Below are 18,291 nucleotides of genomic sequence, written 5' to 3'. Positions count from 1 at the left end.
TCTCTCTCTCTCTCCTTCTCTCTCTCCATCTATCTATCATTATGCTCAGTAGCGAACGTTGTGTGGGACACTGCCGAGCGTCCTGTCGAGCCGAACGAACCGGGTTCGTTTTGAGGTGAATGAAACCCCACGAATCTTTGCTTCGATCTGAACGAACCATTACCTCAATTTTAGGGTAACTAATTCCCTTTTTTCCACTGATACAAGGTTGTTCAAAACTATGTTGAAATAGTTAACCTTGTGAAAAGTTCAGGAACTCTGGCCCCGGAATTCACCAACAGGGTTTGATGCCGAACTGTACACAATAACTCGGTATTACGATGGCTTTCTGATCAATCTGAATGTTTCTGTCTGCAACCCGCACGTCTGTCTATATCCTCTACGGGCACAGTGATTGGAAAGGAACACCATTTCAGACCTAATCTAATCTCCCTCTTCGACACATACAAGGGGTCTCTTCGAAGTGATGCTTCGAAGCATATGTTGATAATGTGGAAATACGAACCCAATAGTCATAAGTTCATTTCTTCAACTGTAATTACGTTACAGTTACTTTTTGCTGACTTCATTATTCACTTGGTTCCGTGACTTACACTACAGTAGACCGTTTATTCATTCATTTATCTATTTATGTCAGTCCATCATAAACCATTCCTGTTCCTCCCAAACCACAAGGTTTCAATCTCTTTAGTCGAGCTCTGCAGCTCCCTTCTCTCGACTCTGCTAATGATAGCAGCGTTGTATATTGGCAGCTTCACAGGCATTATAGAATATAATTGTTCCACAAAAATATCTGAAGTGAGACAGTTACTGTCTTAAGTGTGACAGCTACTATCTTACGTGACAGCTAATATCTTAAGGGTGACAGCGAATATCTCCGTTTACCAGCTAAATTTTAAGCTAAGCAACACGCTCTCTCTCTCTCTCTCTCTCTCTCTCTCTCTCTCTCTCTCTCTCTCTCTCTCTCTCTCTCTCTCTGGTTTGGCAACACTATCTTAATGTAGACACATGGGTGAAACAGTATCATGTAAGGGTTGAAACAATACTCACTGATGACACAAGATAATCTCAAGTAAGGTAATATTTAGAAGAGGCAAAAAAAAAATATATCTTAAATGACAATACAATACCACAGTAGCTTACGTAAGACAGTCATATTATCTTTGACACAAGATCATCTTAAGATAAACAGCAGTATCTTAAGCAATACCATCTTAGAGTAAGCCACCTGTATCTTATGTACCACGGTATTATCTTACTGACGACGGTGCTGTAAGCGTGACACCAATATCTTAAAAAGTTGGCCAACATTACCTTAAGCAAACCAATATTATCTTGAATCACACACGACATGATCTTGAAATAGGAATACAAATGCTTGAGAATTCGGTTCAATCATCCCCCTCGTTTCATATCTCCTATCTTTTTCATCATAGAGAGTTGTCATCCAGGTCACAAAACAGAGTTGACATCCAGGTCACGAAGCGGAGATGACATCCAGGTCACAAAACAGAGCTGATATCTAGGTCACAAAGCAGAGCTGATATCTAGGTCACAAAGCAGAGTTGACATCCAGGTCACAAAGCGTAGTTCACATCCACCTCACAACCCAAAGCTGACATCCAGGTTAAGAAAACGGACATCCGGGTCACAAACCAGAGCAGACATCCGGGTCACAAAGCAAAGACGACGAAATCAGGGCTTACAAAATAGACATCCAATTCATAAACATTATACCTTAAATAAAAGACTCAAAACAAAATCTTAAAAAAAATCAGGCACCAACTCTCTCTCTCTCTCCCTCTCTCTCTCTCTCTCTCTCTCTCTCTCTCTCTCTCTCTCTCTCTCTCTCTCTCGTATCTAAGGAGCTAAATAACTGATGACTAAATAACTAAATGACTAATAACCAACAAATCAAAGACTGTGGCGGGCATCTGGGCCTGTAGACTACGTCTACGAAAAGTTCAATTGATCAGAAAACTCTTGGAAATCCCCCTGCTCAGAGGTCAACCCATAAACCATCGTAACCAAACGCAACAAAATCATTTCAAATATCTCGCTATGAACACCTTTTTTTTCCACTCTAAGACTTTTTTTTTCTTTCCAATTTAAACTACTAATAACGCTCGTTCATGCCGGGTGCTTCACACAACTCTTTAAACTGCCAACGGTAAATCTAATTCTAAACTAGTGTTACCTCCACTTCCTTCTAGAAGTTAGAAGCTTTTAAACTGCACATCATTTAGGATTCTAAGTTGGCTGGTTGGTTAGTCCTATTAACAACTGCCTTAGAGTGTCGTTTTAAATCCATCAACGCCAAGTTGTATGTCCACCACGGGGAAAAATCCTTAACACCTCCTCCTTCGTGTGTAAAAATGATTCTAAGAGGACACACACACACACACACACACACACACACACACTCTCTCTTACTCGCTATGCAAGCAGCGCTTTGTTAAGTTCCTTAAAACCATAAGATTCAATGATATATATGAATTATATATATATATATATATATATATATATATATATATATATATATATATATATATATATAAACAACTAAGGAATTCAGTACCCTTTGATGGGTTCCGTAGAATCATAAGACTCTAATAAGCCTCCGTGATTAACGTGACTATGGTCAGTAACGTCAGATCAACGGGGACATACTGCCTTTCCAATGGGTTCTACAGAATCATAAGGCCCTGTGGCTCAGATCAACGGGGACATACTGCCTTTCCAATGGGTTCTATAGAATCATAAGGCTCTGTGGCTCAGATCAAAGGGGACATACTGCCTTTCCAATGGGTTCTACAGAATCATAAGGCCCTGTGGCTCAGATCAAAGGGGACATACTGCCTTTCCAATGGGTTCTACAGAATCATAAGGCTCTGTGGTTCAGATCAACGGGGACATACTGCCTTTCCAATGGGTTCTATAGCACTATAAGACTCTGTGGTATGAGCGACTAAGGGCATGATGCCTTTTTGAGGAGGACGAACTGTAATTTCTGACTCATTCTATAAGGTTTCAAACAGAGGCTAATTTTCGCTATAAGTGAAGAAATTCGACTCTAATTTCTTTTTAAGGGATGTGATTTGATTTTTTTTTTTAAAAGATTAATAAGCTTACTTTTAGTTTAAGGTGATTAGAAATGGACTAATTTTCTTTGAAGTGGTCAGAATTAGATGACTTTTGTAAGTGGTTAGAATTAGACTAATTTCTAAGGTAAGTAATTATCATTATCATTACAAATGCCGGTACTTTTTTAAGTAATTAGGCTTGGACTATTTCTTTTTAAGTGATTAAAAACACAATATTTGTTTTAAGTGATTAGAATGAAAGTTTTAAGTGATTATAATCAGATTAATTTCAAATGATTATCAGATTAATTTCAAATGATTAGTATTAGACAACTTTTTCATTGGACTGAAGTTAGACTCTTTTCATTTTAGTGTTAACAATTAGAATGGGTCATGTCTAAATCGGGCAAATTCAAAATAGTCACGATTTTCTATTGAAATTCCTCAAATTATACAACTTAGAATTATACTCCTATTAAGTTGTTAGCATTACACTACTTTTTTAAGCAATTAGAATTAGAGTATTTCTAATTCATTAGAATTTCGACTATTTTCTGTTGTGATTAGAATTATGACACATTTTTTTCTAATCAAATTATCATCATAATTATACGAATTATCTTTTTCATGTATATGAATACATAATCAGTTTCTTAAATGGTGATATGCTCCTTGTCTACGTGATTGTAATAGTACCAATCACTGTTTTAAATGATTAGAAGTGTACTTTCTAATCTACATTGGGTTGTGATGTTGACCAAATTGCCAATTCCTAATCAAGAAATATTAAAGTTGTTTATTCGTTAAACCTGCTTATGTACTCGCCCTATCTTGTGTACATTTGGTGTCCTATCTTATGTACTTACATTAATCTATGTGCTTACACTTTCTTATGTACTTACCTGTGTACTTATCCTATCTTATGCACTTACACTACCTTATATACTGAAACTATATTATGTACTTACCCTGTCTTAAGTGATTACACTATCTTGTGTACTTAAACTAACTTATGTATTTAAATATGTACTTAAACTATCATATGTACTTAAACTGTCTTGTTTATTCTATCTTATGTACTTGTATATTCTTAAGTACTTGCACTGCGGTATCTTAAGTAATCATCCTATCTTATGTACATATTTTTTCTTGAGCGCTTGCATAACTTTATCTACTCACACTAACTTAAGTAATTACCCTATCTTATGTATTAACACTTATCTTACCCACCTACCCTTTCCTATGTACTTACCCAATCATAGGTATTTACATTATCTTACGTAATCACTTGTTTTTTATGTACTTACACCATCTTTTGTATTTACACTATCTTATGTATTTACACTATCTTATGTACTTACACCATCTTTTGTATTTACACTATCTTATGTATTTACACTATCTTATTCATTTACACTATCTTATTTATTTACACTATCTTATGTATTTACACTATCTTCTGTATTTATAATATCTTATGTATTTACAAAATCTTGTGTATTTACACTTTGCTATGTACTTACCTTACCTTATGTATTTACATCATCTTACGTACTTACACTATCTTACATGCTGACAAGATCTTATTTACTTACCTTGCCTTAAGCATTTACACTCTTAAGTACATACATTATCTTACATACTTACATTATCTTATGTCCTGACCTTTGTTTATGTATTTCCAATGTAAGATTAACCCTAATATATCTATTTACATTATCTTATGTACTTATATTATCTTATGTGCTTACTCTATCTTCTGTACACTCGCTGTCATATATACCAACCATGTCTTATGTACATATATACTTACAATAACTGATGTACTTACCTGATGTACTTACATGATGTGCTTAACCCTATCATAAGTATGTATACAATCTTATGTACTTACTTTATCTTACGTGCTTAATCTATCTTAATGTATTTATATTATCTTGTGTAGCTAGTTATACTTATCTTTTCCTTAAGGATTTAGTCTAAATCTCTTTTAACCTCCATGATGACTGTAAACACATAATGTTCCTGTCTGATTAACATATTCACAAAGTTTTAAGTTCTGTCTCACTGGGAAAGCAAGAGAGGTTACGAAACAATAGGAGAAAAACCGTATAATTCTGTACCATGTGGATACTGATTATTATTTTTTTTCCCTACCATGACCAAAAACACTAAAGAGGCAATAGGACCCAGCTGCATTATTAGTATATTTTTTTCCTAGTCTCTAACTAGGAGAGGAGACAAGGAGGTGGTGTGGATAATAAGATATGGTGGGTACTAGTAAACCTTAACTAGTTAATAGCATCAGTAATTAGTTATTGATAGTGATGATGAGGTTATGGACCCCCCTGCTGACACCTAATCTTCAGTCTCCTCCTCCTAATTCTCCTCCTCCTCCTTCTCCTCCTCCTCCCTCCTCCTAATCCTCCTCCTCCTCCTCCTCTTCTTCGTCTAACGCGCGACACTACAAGGCACAAGAACTCCAATACAAGACTCAGGTTATAAAAAGGCTTTCTATACCCCCTGCCCAACAATGTGTCCCCCCCCTCCTCCTCCTCCTCCTCTTCTCCCTCTTCCTCTCCCTTCCCTTCCCTCCCTCCCTCGCGCTGTGGCACCACCACCCGTGCCTGTCAGTCACATGAGGCCGCTGGGCTCTCAGTGCCACCTTTCGTCTTCCCTCGCGATTCTGAGAGGAGGGGGGAGCCCACCCTTCTGTGGCTGTCGCGGTCCCTTCGCCTCCCCTACCTGAAGACCCCCAGGTTCATTGCCTCCTCATCATCATCATCCTCTTTCTCACCCTAAACCACCACTATCATTATCAGCCCTTATCTACCCATTTCTTATCGGCCCTGATCTACCCATTTCTTATCAGCCCTGATCTACCCATTTCTTCCTCATCTTTCTCCTCAAGCCTCGTGTAACAGAGGGTATTATCTACCTCCTAAATACTGCTCGAGCTGTGCCTTCTGTATGCCTCACAACAGCGCCACCTAGAGGAGAAATACCGTGAGGTCATTTTCTCTCTATACTTCTCAAAACACCGTCGAGGCCCGATCTCTCTCACCGTTATAACCGAATACATCCAAGTGGATCTGTCCGTTAGTGTACGAAATCTAATGCAACCGAACGAAAAATCAAAGTATACAGTAGCTAAACAAAGTATAAAGTAGATAAACAAAAGTATACAGTAGATAAACAAAAGTATACAGTAGATAAACAAAGTATACAGTAGATAAACAAAGTATACAGTAGATAAACAAAAGTATACAGTAGATAAACAAAGTATACAGTAGATAAACAAAAGTATACAGTAGATAAACAAAGTATACAGTAGATAAACAAAGTATAAAGTAGATAAACAAAAGTATACAGTAGATAAACAAAGTATACAGTAGATAAACAAAGTATACAGTAGATAAACAAAAGTATACAGTAGATAAACAAAGTATATAGTAGATATATACAACCTATACAGGGCGTTATAACGTATAGTCATTCTTTATAGCTCTGAATCATCATGTACTCAAAAGTTGTGAGTCAAATGTGATTCATATGAGTAATGTATGAATTATAATCGACTCATCACCGGCCCTCGCTGGCCATATCATACGATTCGCTAATCGCTGGCGTTAAATTGTACGGGTACTAGTCTTTGCCCTTATAATTCCCACGATTCGCCAATCCCTGGCCGTTAATTTGTACTGGTACTTGTTTTACACCCTAACCATTCTGGCTAGAGGACCAACCAGCCTCTATTATCGTTCGTGTGGTTAAGCAGACTGTTGGTGGCGGCTGCAAGCACACCCCTGAAGCTACCTGAACCAGAGGCTTCCGTGGCCTGTAAGTCTGTGAAGTAACTCCCGTAAATATGTAGTGACGAGGCCGTCAAAGTACTTTACTCTTTCGTTATGCCACTTATACTTTTCTTTGCCTGGATATTGTAGCGTACTTATAATGCTTGTTTTACACCTCTCTCTCTCTCTCTCTCTCTCTCTCTCTCTCTCTCTCTCTCTCTCTCTCTCTCTCTCTCTCTCTCTCTCTCTCTCACACCTCCAGTGTCCTTTTAAGTCTCTCATCATATCTCCCCCTCACGAAGACCCGATGTTTCTCTCCCCCACTATCTCACGACCTCTCCCTAATCTTCTTCAAAGTTCCCACCCTCCTACACCCCATTTTCTAATACTTTTTTTCCTCTCGTCACCCCACTTTCAGTTTTTTTTTTTCTTTCATCTTTGGTTTATACCTCGCCTTTATAGTTCCCTAAGTTTTACACAACCATGGTCCATATTTTGCTATTCATTTTTGTATATATCAACAGAGTCTTAAGTTTGAGTAAAAGCAATATATATATATATATATATATATATATATATATATATATATATATATATATATATATATATATATATATATATATTGTGTACTCACGTACATATTTACATATTTCCGGAGTATGTAAATCACATTTCAAAAGAATATTTTCTAAGCTTCCTTTTTCTTTAATAAATCAGTGTCTAAAAAAATCTCACCGTCATCAGGCGCTGTGATATATATATATATATATATATATATATATATATATATATATATATATATATATATATATATATATATCAAGGTCGGGCTACGGACATCACCCCTCATCGCTCCTCGCTCCATAGACTCCCGACCTTCGAACTCAACGCCAATAGACCCCTAAACCCCCCAGTAGCACTTCGAACTCAAGCCACCACTCCTTCTCAGACCCTTCCGGTATCGGTCCACTCCTCTTGAACCCGTTGGGACCACACGCCCCCCCGACCTCAGAAAAACACGTCCATATGAACAACTACGAAATATCACTTGTTCTCTCGTTACACTTAGGCTCAAATGCTCATTTCTAAACATGGTTTCTCTATGTCCACCAACGCTCTCAAGTCTTCTTAGGTTTGAGGATGGTGAAGTTAACTGTGTATAAAATCGTCGAGAGAGACGAAACCATCGTACAAAATCGTCGAGAGGGAAGAAACTATCGTACAAAATCGTCGAGAGGGACGAAACCATCGTAAAAATCGTGGAGAGGGACGAAACTCTCGTACAAAATCGTCGAGAGGGACGAAACTATCGTGCAAAATCGTCAAGAGGGACGAAACTATTGTCCAAAATCGTCAAGAGGGACGAAACTATCGTACAAAATCGTCAAGAGGGACGAAACTATCGTACAAAATCGTCGAGAGGGACGAAACCATCGTACAAAATCGTCGAGAGGGACGGAACTATCGAACAAAATCGTCGAGAGGGACGAAACCATCGTAAAAATCGTGGAGAGGGACGAAACTATCGTACAAAATCGTCGAGAGGGACGAAACTATCGTAAAATTCGTCAAGAGGGACGAAACCATCGTACAAAATCGTCGAGAGGGACGAAACTATCGTACAAAATCGTCAAGAGGGACGAAACTATCGAACAAAATCGTCGAGAGGGACGAAACCATCGTACAAAATCGTCGAGAGGGACGGAACTATCGAACAAAATCGTCGAGAGGGACGAAACCATCGTAAAAATCGTGGAGAGGGACGAAACTATCGTACAAAATCGTCGAGAGGGACGAAACTATCGTACAAAATCGTCGAGAGGGACGAAACTATCGTACAAAATCGTCGAGAGGGACGAAACCATCGTACAAAATCGTCGAGAGGGACGAAACCATCGTACAAAATCGTCGAGAGGGACGAAACTATCGTCTCACTTGCGGTAGATGCTCAGTAAATACGAGAGAAACCAGTTCCTGTCAAATATACAATTGTCCGAGGTTTTACGATCATCGATTTCGTGTGATCTTTACCTCCCGCGCGCGGTTCCGATGCTTCGCCGGGAGTCGAACTCCGTTGCGTCCTCTCCGGCGAGTCTCTTCCGAACGCAGCCGGATGCGTCCGGGAACCCGCGAGTGTCTTTCTTTTTTTTTTGCTTTTTTTGTTTTCCTTTTTTTATTCCCCCAAGCTGGGAACGATCTAAATGCTACGATACCACCACTCCTGGTGTCGTAATGTTACGACAAACAAAGACTCGTTGCAGCCTCGGGGATCGGTGGTGGTGAGGAAGAGGAAGAAGAAGTCGCCTCTTCTCGCAGACATCACCCCTGTTCACCCCAAGCCGAGCCATCATTTCGCAGTATATTAAACAGCTTGGGAACTAGTTGGCTGCCCTGGGGGCCAAGGCATCTTCAGATCTTGAGGAGCTTTGACTTTTTCCCGTGTAATCTCCGCTGGCCATCAGTTTATTACACACAAAACCTGAATTTAAGCATTGCACTCTCTCTCTCTCTCTCTCTCTCTCTCTCTCTCTCTCTCTCTCTCTCTCTCTCTCTCTCTCTCTCTCTCTCTCTCACCTCTCTTCTTTTTTTTTCACCTAAATGAATGACTTATTGATTAATAAAAATAAATCAGGGGAGCTAATGATGATGATAAAGAGTCATCATTACAGCTAAGACACGACAGGACGTGTTACTCAATCGCTAGAAAAACTTTTTTTTTTTTTAAGTAAAATGGAAATTGATTGGAATCCTGAGTTTATAATGTAGCTCAAGCCTTTTAAAGGCTTGTTATCGCCCATGGATGGATGCTACGAAGATTTCGTAACGGACTATTTACCTCAAAAGGTGGTTTTCTGCAAAGGTGTTGTTTGTGTAGGTGAACGCAAAGAACAAGCAAATAAGATCTTGTCAACAAGTCCCCCGTCCGTCGATTTGTCTGTCGACTTCGACAACAGCAACGAGAATTCGAAGTAGTGGAAATGTCAAGCCCAGAGGAGATCGCCAACAAACCCTAATGTTTACATATATCAAACGGTCTATAAAGGGAGCCCCTTCTCCCCACCCCCATATCCCAGCCACCGTCTCAAGATTATTATACACTGAAGACTCGCTCATGCAGCAGCGCCTCTCCCCCTCTGTTCTTGAATTACTTCGCCGCATGCGGCCGAAACTGACCCAGAAAGAACCATATTTTTTTTTTTTTGTACCTCATGAATTTGGAAGACCAACATGACGGTTCTGCGGCAAACCCTTCACTGAACGGAGTTGCTGAGCACTTGTTGGTTTGAAGACCTTACCACCTCCTCCCTCCTTCACCGCTGAGCACCACTAGTTCGACGGCCCTGACGAAGCAGCGACTCTCTTCGAAGCTTCGGTGACGAGCGGAACAACCCCGGCGAAACCCGTTCAACACCGATAATCAAACAAGTTCGCTCCGGCAGTTGTGGAAAAACGCGACGATTTGGTCATTCGAACTCTCCGAGCCGCTAGAGAACCTACAGGTCTTGCTCAAATATCATTTGTTCGTCGATGGCGGGGTGAAAAAAAAAAAAAAGAAAAGCGAGTTCTCGACTCGTCTATGAGACAATACTTCTTGGTTTCCTACCCTATATATTTACGATTCAGATGGCGATACAGGAAGCTTATAACACACTTTACAACCCCTAGGAACCATGCGACTATTCCCGGGGCCTCCGAACCACCAACATGTTTGCCCGCGCATCACAAACATCACGAACGGAATCCACTTCTTTGGGACTTCTTCGCCTACGTCCGTCTTGCTTCCCTTAGGCCCCCTACAGGAAGGAGGTTACCACACGTCTGTGTGTGTGTGTGTGTGTCTCTCTCTCTCTCCTCACGGAGTTGCAGTCCTCAGCGCTCCTGCTGGCTCCCCGCTTGTAATTGTCGGATGCGGTCCATTAAGACTATGCTAATCTACCTTTTATATAAAATGGGCTGTTGGGGTAACTGAACTGCCGCGGGACACGTCCGCTATATATATATATATATATATATATATATATATATATATATATATATATATATATATATAATCGTAAGGGGAGAAAACGGAATGAGGGGTATTCTTTTCGCGCCTCTTGTTGGCCTAAAGTCTTTCACCATCACCTCCTTCCCTTATACAAAAATAAGGGGGTGTGGGGAAGAACCAACCATCCCCCACACCCCTGACCCACCATCTAACCCCTTCGGCTGTTAGTCTGTTCGCACACGGAGGACTGTGGACGTCGTCCTCTCTCTCTCTCTCTCTCTCTCTCTCTCTCTCTCTCTCTCTCTCTCTCTCTCTCTCTCTCTCTCTCTGACATCACGCCATTCGTCCATAAACGAAGGCAGCCACACCACACCACCACACCAGCAGCAGTAATACGAATGGTTGTGTGTGTGTTGTGTGTGTGTGTGTGTGTTATCGTAAGCTTTCGCGCGTTGAACACGTTATCATCACCGCCCTGCAAAGGGAGCAGCGTGTGTGTGTGCGTGTGTGCATATTTCAACAAACGGCAAACACCGCTGCGAGTCAAACTACGGGCGTCAATGTATCGACTCTTATAATCCTTTCTTTTTCTCTTCTTCTTCTTCTTCTTCTTCTTCTACTTCTTCTTCTCCTACTTCTTCTTCTTCTTCTTCTTCTTCTTCTTCTTTTGGGATTTTTACGATCATTTATGGAATTACGAATCGTCTCCAAGAGGGACATGATAATTCATTGGGGGTTGTTTGGCTAAAGATTGGGGCTTCCTTCTTCATTACGAGGAAGCAAAGAGTGTAACCAACCTCAGATATAGAACATGGTAATTACCATCAATTACACTTGAGAGAAAAATGTATATATATATATATATATATATATATATATATATATATATATATATATATATATATATATGAGTGTGTTACTAACACACGCCAATATAAATAAATTACGGCAATTAAGACCGAAAGACGGGGGTTAAATACTATCATCAAGTCGATCTAGTTATATAATTAATAACTGCAATGATTAATCTTAATTGATTGTATAACTAATTAACATAATTAATGACGGGAGAAAAAAAATATAGGTGTGCTACACAAGACGTTGTGTACGGGGAGATTCGATAGACCTAATTTCCATACCTTTTTTCTATCCTCGGTGTATGTGAAGCCAAGATAAACATGGGCCTCACAGAACACCTCTCTCAAAATCGATTTTTGGCGGTCTGGGGGTGAGGGAGGGTGGAGTGTGGACACCAGAGTCGGACCTCGTGATGAGGGGGGAGGGTGTTTTTGGGGGGTGTTTAGCCAGACGTGCGTTTGCGGAGGGGGGGGAAAGGAGGAGAAGGGGGTAAAAGGAAAGAAAATGAAGAGTAACTGAAGGCTATGGTAGCCTCGCCACCACACACCCCACCCACCTTCCCCTTCCACAAGACGACAACTTGGGGCAACGACCAGAGTGTGTGAATGGTGTCGTGTCGTACTGGGAGAACAGGTGCCTTTTATCTGTACCTTTCGCACACGTAACCTGTCGCACACAGACACACAGGAACTAACTTGCCTATCGCACACACGACCACTAGCTTAAACCTGTCGCACATAGACATATAAGAACTAACTTGCCTTTCGCACACATAACCACTAGTGTAAACCTTTTGCACACAGACACATAGGAACTAACTTGACTTTCGCACACATAACCACTAGTTTAATCCTGTCGCACACAGATACATAGGAACAAACTTGACTTTCGCACACATAAACACTAGTTTAAACTTGTCGCACACAGACACATAGGAACTAACTTGCCTTTCGCACAAGTGGACATTACTTCAATATGAGTAATATATATATATATATATATATATATATATATATATATATATATATATATATATATATATATATATATATATACACGACCACTAACTTTTGCCCCTTTCGCACATATTCCAGTTACATCCCCTCTTTCTCACATGCACACACACACACATATACACGTTCACTACATCTTTGAATTAACATCCCTACACTCTCAACTCTCGCACACAAACCCCACTATTTCTCATCTCGCACACAAACGACCCACAACTCTCTCTCTCCTTTTGAACACACATACACACACACACATACACACATATGACCTACAATCATCAGTGGTGAGTCGTTTCTGATACCACATATGACTGATAACTTATCAATTACATTTATCACTTACTAATGAATATTCTCAAATACACACAGTTAATAATATTCTAACAACAGCTTCGACAAATATCATACAAGGAACTTCTACCTTACAGCAGTCAAAGCAAACGAAAGAAGGGGGAATAAAACGCTAACCAAAAGGGAAAAAAATCTAACCAAATGGGAAAAAACGCTAACCAAAAGGGAAAAAAATCTAACCAAATGGGAAAAAGCGCTAACCAAAAGGGAGAAAAAACGTTAACGAAAAAGGGGAAAAATGCTAATCAAAAGGGAAAAAAACGCTGACCAAAAGAGAAAAAACGCTAACCAAAAGGGAAAATAAAAGCTAACAATAATAACTACAAAATAACTCTCAGAAGAGAACTAACAATTAGCAAAGCAGTGTAACTTGATTACACGAACTTGACACGATAATTAAAACTAGTTTTTACTTTTTTTTTTTTGTATAAAAAATTATGAAGAGTAGAAACAGCCTTGCTGACCATGGGTACTACAATGACACTGGAACGCGTAAAAACGTCTTTACGAATTATGTAAACAATTAGAATTAATTCATTCGCTAAATTTATATTAAATAACGCTAACATTAACATTCCCACATTTCTCTCATTTGAATAAATGAATATTAATTAATTTCACTAAGTTGGATGCGATGTAAATTCCATTAATCTCTTATATATCTCTGTGAACTACGGATGCATTCAATACCCGGCCACTACGACACTTCAGGTGATCCTAAAAGCGATCGCTGTTGGGGTTAAGTCATTGGAGGGGGTCTAAAACCCACCCTCCGCCCCCCGCCCCCCCAAACCTTAGCCAATATCGCGACAAGGGGTCAACCCACGTGTTTCCAAAGACCCCCTACCGAAATACTAGAAAAAAATAACATCAAATATGGATTTTTTTTTTTTCACTCTTTCACTCTCCTTCTTCTTTATCTTACGCTTTTTTAATTTTTTTTCTTTTTTTTTCCTTCACACGTTAGGGTACCTCATTTCTTGTATTCTTCTCGTTCTAAAGGGCCTACGAGATACCTAAAGAAAAAAAAACACCACAAGTTCTAATTTTTCCAAACTTTTTTGTTGGGATGAGGATGAGAGAGACGAGGAGGAGGAGGAGGAGGAGAAGAAAGAGGAGGAGGAGGAAGAGGAGGAAGAGGAGGAGGAGGAGGAGGAGGAGGAAGAGGAGGAAGAGGGGGTGTTTCATAACAATAAATAACTAACCCAAACCTCCCCCTGCAGCAGCTCCCCCCCACAGCACTACTTCTAAACTCCTGCAGAAGGTGGGTGTGGAAGAGAGAGAGAGAGAGAGAGAGAGAGAGAGAGAGAGAGAGAGAGAGAGAGAGAGAGAGAGAGAGAGAGAGAGAGAGAGAGAGAGAGAGAGAGAGAGAGAGAGAGAGAGGACCTTCCTGCTGGGGGGAGGAGTGGTGAAGTTTTGACACCCCACCACCACAACCCTCCTCCTCCTCCTCCTCTCCCTCCGATACCGCAGCTCTGAGTTGGTGAGTTTGGCGAAGGCTACTTGTTGAGTGTTCGCAAGCTTTGGCACGGGGGAGTATGGAACGCGCGCCCACCCTCGCTCTCACGGTGAGGGAGGGAGGGAGGGAAGAAGGAGGAAGAGAGAGAGGAGGAAGAGGAGGAGGAGGTGGAAGAAGAAGAAGGAGGAAGAAGAAGAAGAAGAGAAGGAGGAAGAAGAAGAAGAAGAAGAGGAGGAGTCAAACGAAGAAGAGGACCACGAAATGTCCACTTAGAACCAAAAAAATTCTATTTTCCAAAACCATTTTGACTGACCTCTGTCTGGCTCGCGTCTAACGCCACGAGAGCAAGCGTCATCATAATTACGACACGTGCACGGCCACGTAACGAGTAATTACGAGTCACGGAGGACTATGTGATCGTTGCAGGAGTGGATCCTAATGGAGCTATTTCTTGCTGGGAATGATGGTTAAATTGCTACTTTTTTATCGTTTAAAAAAACGTGCTATTAATATCATTACGTCATACTGACGTACCCACACACACACACACACACACACACACATACCACGTGCTAACTACGACAGTCGTCCAAATGAACGTAAGTGACCAACCGTTTCTCTCACAAAAATAGGCAAATCTACAGAATCATCAGCAAACTTGTGGCAAGTGGAGGAGAAAAAGAAACCGTACATAGGGCGTACGCGTGTGTGTGCGTGCGTGCGTGTGTGAGTGTGTATGTGTCTATGCACATGCGACGTGGGGGCATGGAGTGCGTATGGCAACGGTGTTTGAGGGGGAGGGGAGGAGGAGGGGGGGAAGAAGAGGGGGGGGAGAAAGGGGAGCAATAGAACACACTCGCACACGCACCACCCCCCTTTCCTCCCCCTCCTGCAAAACACACACACACACACACATACATACATACATACACGGCAGCTACTCACATTTCATGCGTTTTGGACAGTCTTGCTTCCGGCGCGGCATCTTCTCGCTGATCTTGACACTTTGGGAGAGAGAGAGAGCGTGGGGCTGGGTGATGTGGGGGGGTAGTAGTAGAAAGGTTGGGATGGTGGGACAGGTCGTCCAAGTGGGGGATCCTGATGCGGACCTGCGACGGCGGCACCTCCAACACCAGGGAACAAATTGCAATCTCCCAGCTTCGTAGTACAATACGCACTGGTTCACAGCCTCATCGTTAAATTTACGCCTCTACACTCACTGACACATTGTGTATCCAACATGTATCCACTGATCATGCACATGCTTACTCCGAACACATTCAATATTGCAAGTTAACCCTTGCAACACCGCCTAAAACCATGCCAGTACGCGGCTAGCATGGCGGCACATCCTCCCGCTGCACCAGGTTGTCAGAATCTAAACGTTCCTGTCCGTCTTGGGATGTCATCTGGTGGAGGGAGGAGCCTCGACGTGACGTCATCGTAAATAAAGGCGGAGCACCGTGACGTGGTCCAAATGTGGGCGTTTCTAGCTGACGTCACAGGGTGGAAGGCGGGGCTTGCCAGTCGACTCCTCCTCCCCAGTGCTCTACGGTACATTCGACAACGATTGGGTTTCTTGCTTATTTTAGGAGTTTGCAGGATTTTTTATGGAGGTAAGTGCACACAGAGTGAAGCCACTGGATCCCAAGACTATGGTACACTACGCTAGATTGGTCTCAGACGCTGAACCTTCATAGAAATATGGAAAATAGATTTCCACTGGCCTTTGTTTCAGTAAACATCCGATCTAACATGGCGTACCGTACCCGGTGAACCAAGTCATAAATCACGTTATTTCTTTGTTATTCGGAAATAATTCACGAACCCACTTCTTCAGTAGGAACTTGGCCTTACAGAGCTCCTTTTGGGATAGGTAGTGACGCGAATTAAAGCTAGGATCCGCAAAGTTGTCAAACATACGAGCATGTTGTTTATGGTAGATGGCAGCACAAGTCACAACACCCCGGCCGCGCGTTATTTGAAGTTGAGGGTGTCATGCGCTGACGGTACGCCCGAATATGCTCTTCCCTTTTCTCTCTCTCTCTCTCTCTCTCTCTCTCTCTCTCTCTCTCTCTCTCTCTCTCTCTCTCTCTCTCTCTCTCTCATCAAGTTTTACCCACTTTTAAAAATCACACGGTTTCGTTACGAAAGCGTCCATTCCTCTCTTTCATTAAACCCGTTCTTATTTACTCTTGTACTCCAGAGCCGAAGGAAGGCAGTGATTATATAAAGGGCTTTTATGTATAACTTTCTTAATGATTCTGAGGCAATCAATAGTGAACAGTGAGCTAGGCAGTCCGCATCGCTTTTAATAAATAACTCGTGTGTGTGTGTGTGTGTGTGTGTGTGTGTGTGTGTGTGTGTGTGTGTGTGTGTGTGTGTGAAACTCTCTCACCTGTATATATAATGGCCGTTTTTTTTTTAATGCTCTGGATAAGGTATGTCAATGCCAATTTTTGAATGTATGGTAGAACAGGTGACAGTTAAAAGTATATAATAACTGAATAATGAAGTCATTTATACAGGGCATATCAAAGTATATCAACCACACGTACGTACACATACACGTACTTGGGTATACATATACACATACATGTACACACCAAACACATATACACATAAGAGTGTCACCTACTGTATTGCTACAATTAGTCATCACCTAGTGTTCAACTACGTGTATAATGTATGAACCACATTATTCATATTACTCCTGTATATCCACCGACCGTACAGACGTGCCTCCCTCACGTACTTCGTCTAGAGCGTAGAACTAACTAACCAGCCCATCTGGGTCTTAGGCTCGTTTTTAATTAGTCAACTACTTACTATCATGACCTACCCCCCCCCTCCCTTTCCCCTCGTTGTGTAACAACTGTAACACTTCCTTAACTGTAGTACATTCAACCGAATGTTTCAAATCAATAAATCGATATATATATATATATATATATATATATATATATATATATATATATATATATATATAGATAGATAGATAGATAGATAGATAGATAGATAGATAGATAGATACACACACACACACACCACCTCTATGAGGTTCCTGCTGCTCTTGGCGTGCGCTCCACGCGGGAGCAGGGTAAGGTGGGCTCGTTTAGGCTTTTGGAAGGCCCTCAAGGAAGCTGTAGCCTCTCCGTTCATTGGCAGTGATACAGGCTACGTCGAGAGTAAACTCTCGCTCTCTGTGTTACGCCTTGCGAGCATTTCTCAAATCTGAAGGAAGAAGGAGTCTACATTACTCAGCTACTGGAAGTGGCGCATCCTTGGAGCGGTAGGATCTCTCTGGAAAAAAAAAAAGTGGTTCTGGAATGGCTCAAGCTGCTCCAAAGTCTGCGCTACCTTCCAGCAGCAGGGAAGTGTGGACTCCTTTGAAGCGGGAGGAGGCATTGGGATGGAAATCCTCCCCTCCTGTATTACTTCTTTCCAAATTCAGACACAGAGGATAGACCTAAGAGAGGATATTCCTCAAAGCCTCCATCATCTGGGCCTGATGCTACCTCACTAAGGTGGGAAACAGCGAATATATATATATATATATATATATATATATATATATATATATATATATATATATATATATATATATCAAATTGTTATATATTTCTTAATATCTACCTACGCTTTTGCCTTAGTCTAATGGTTATTAATATTTTGTTGTAATAATAATAATAATAATAATAATAATAATAATAATGATAATAATAATGAAGATAATGAAAAGAAT

At 40.9% G+C, this 18,291-nt stretch overlaps 2 protein-coding genes across 2 annotated transcripts in view; one reads left to right on the top strand and one right to left on the bottom strand.

Annotated features, from left to right (window-relative positions):
* LOC139766347 (protein tiptop-like) overlaps nt 1-15,920 on the bottom strand; it is a 600,829-nt gene extending 584,909 nt beyond the window's left edge. Inside the window, exon 1 of the mRNA XM_071694870.1 lies at nt 15,492-15,920. Coding sequence (XP_071550971.1) covers nt 15,492-15,531 — 40 coding nt within the window. The 5' untranslated portion in view covers nt 15,532-15,920. The remainder of the gene's footprint in view (nt 1-15,491) is intronic.
* Nucleotides 15,921-16,094: 174 nt separating this feature from the next.
* LOC139766345 (uncharacterized) overlaps nt 16,095-18,291 on the top strand; it is a 36,735-nt gene continuing 34,538 nt past the window's right edge. Inside the window, exon 1 of the mRNA XM_071694868.1 lies at nt 16,095-16,162. The gene's annotated coding sequence lies outside the window, so the exon portion shown is untranslated. The remainder of the gene's footprint in view (nt 16,163-18,291) is intronic.

This window comes from Panulirus ornatus, chromosome 57, assembly GCF_036320965.1.
Source record: "Panulirus ornatus isolate Po-2019 chromosome 57, ASM3632096v1, whole genome shotgun sequence".
Classification (NCBI taxonomy): Eukaryota; Metazoa; Arthropoda; class Malacostraca; order Decapoda; family Palinuridae; genus Panulirus; species Panulirus ornatus.
Note: the sequence above shows the minus strand (reverse complement) of the source record. Positions and strands in the feature narration are given on the sequence as shown.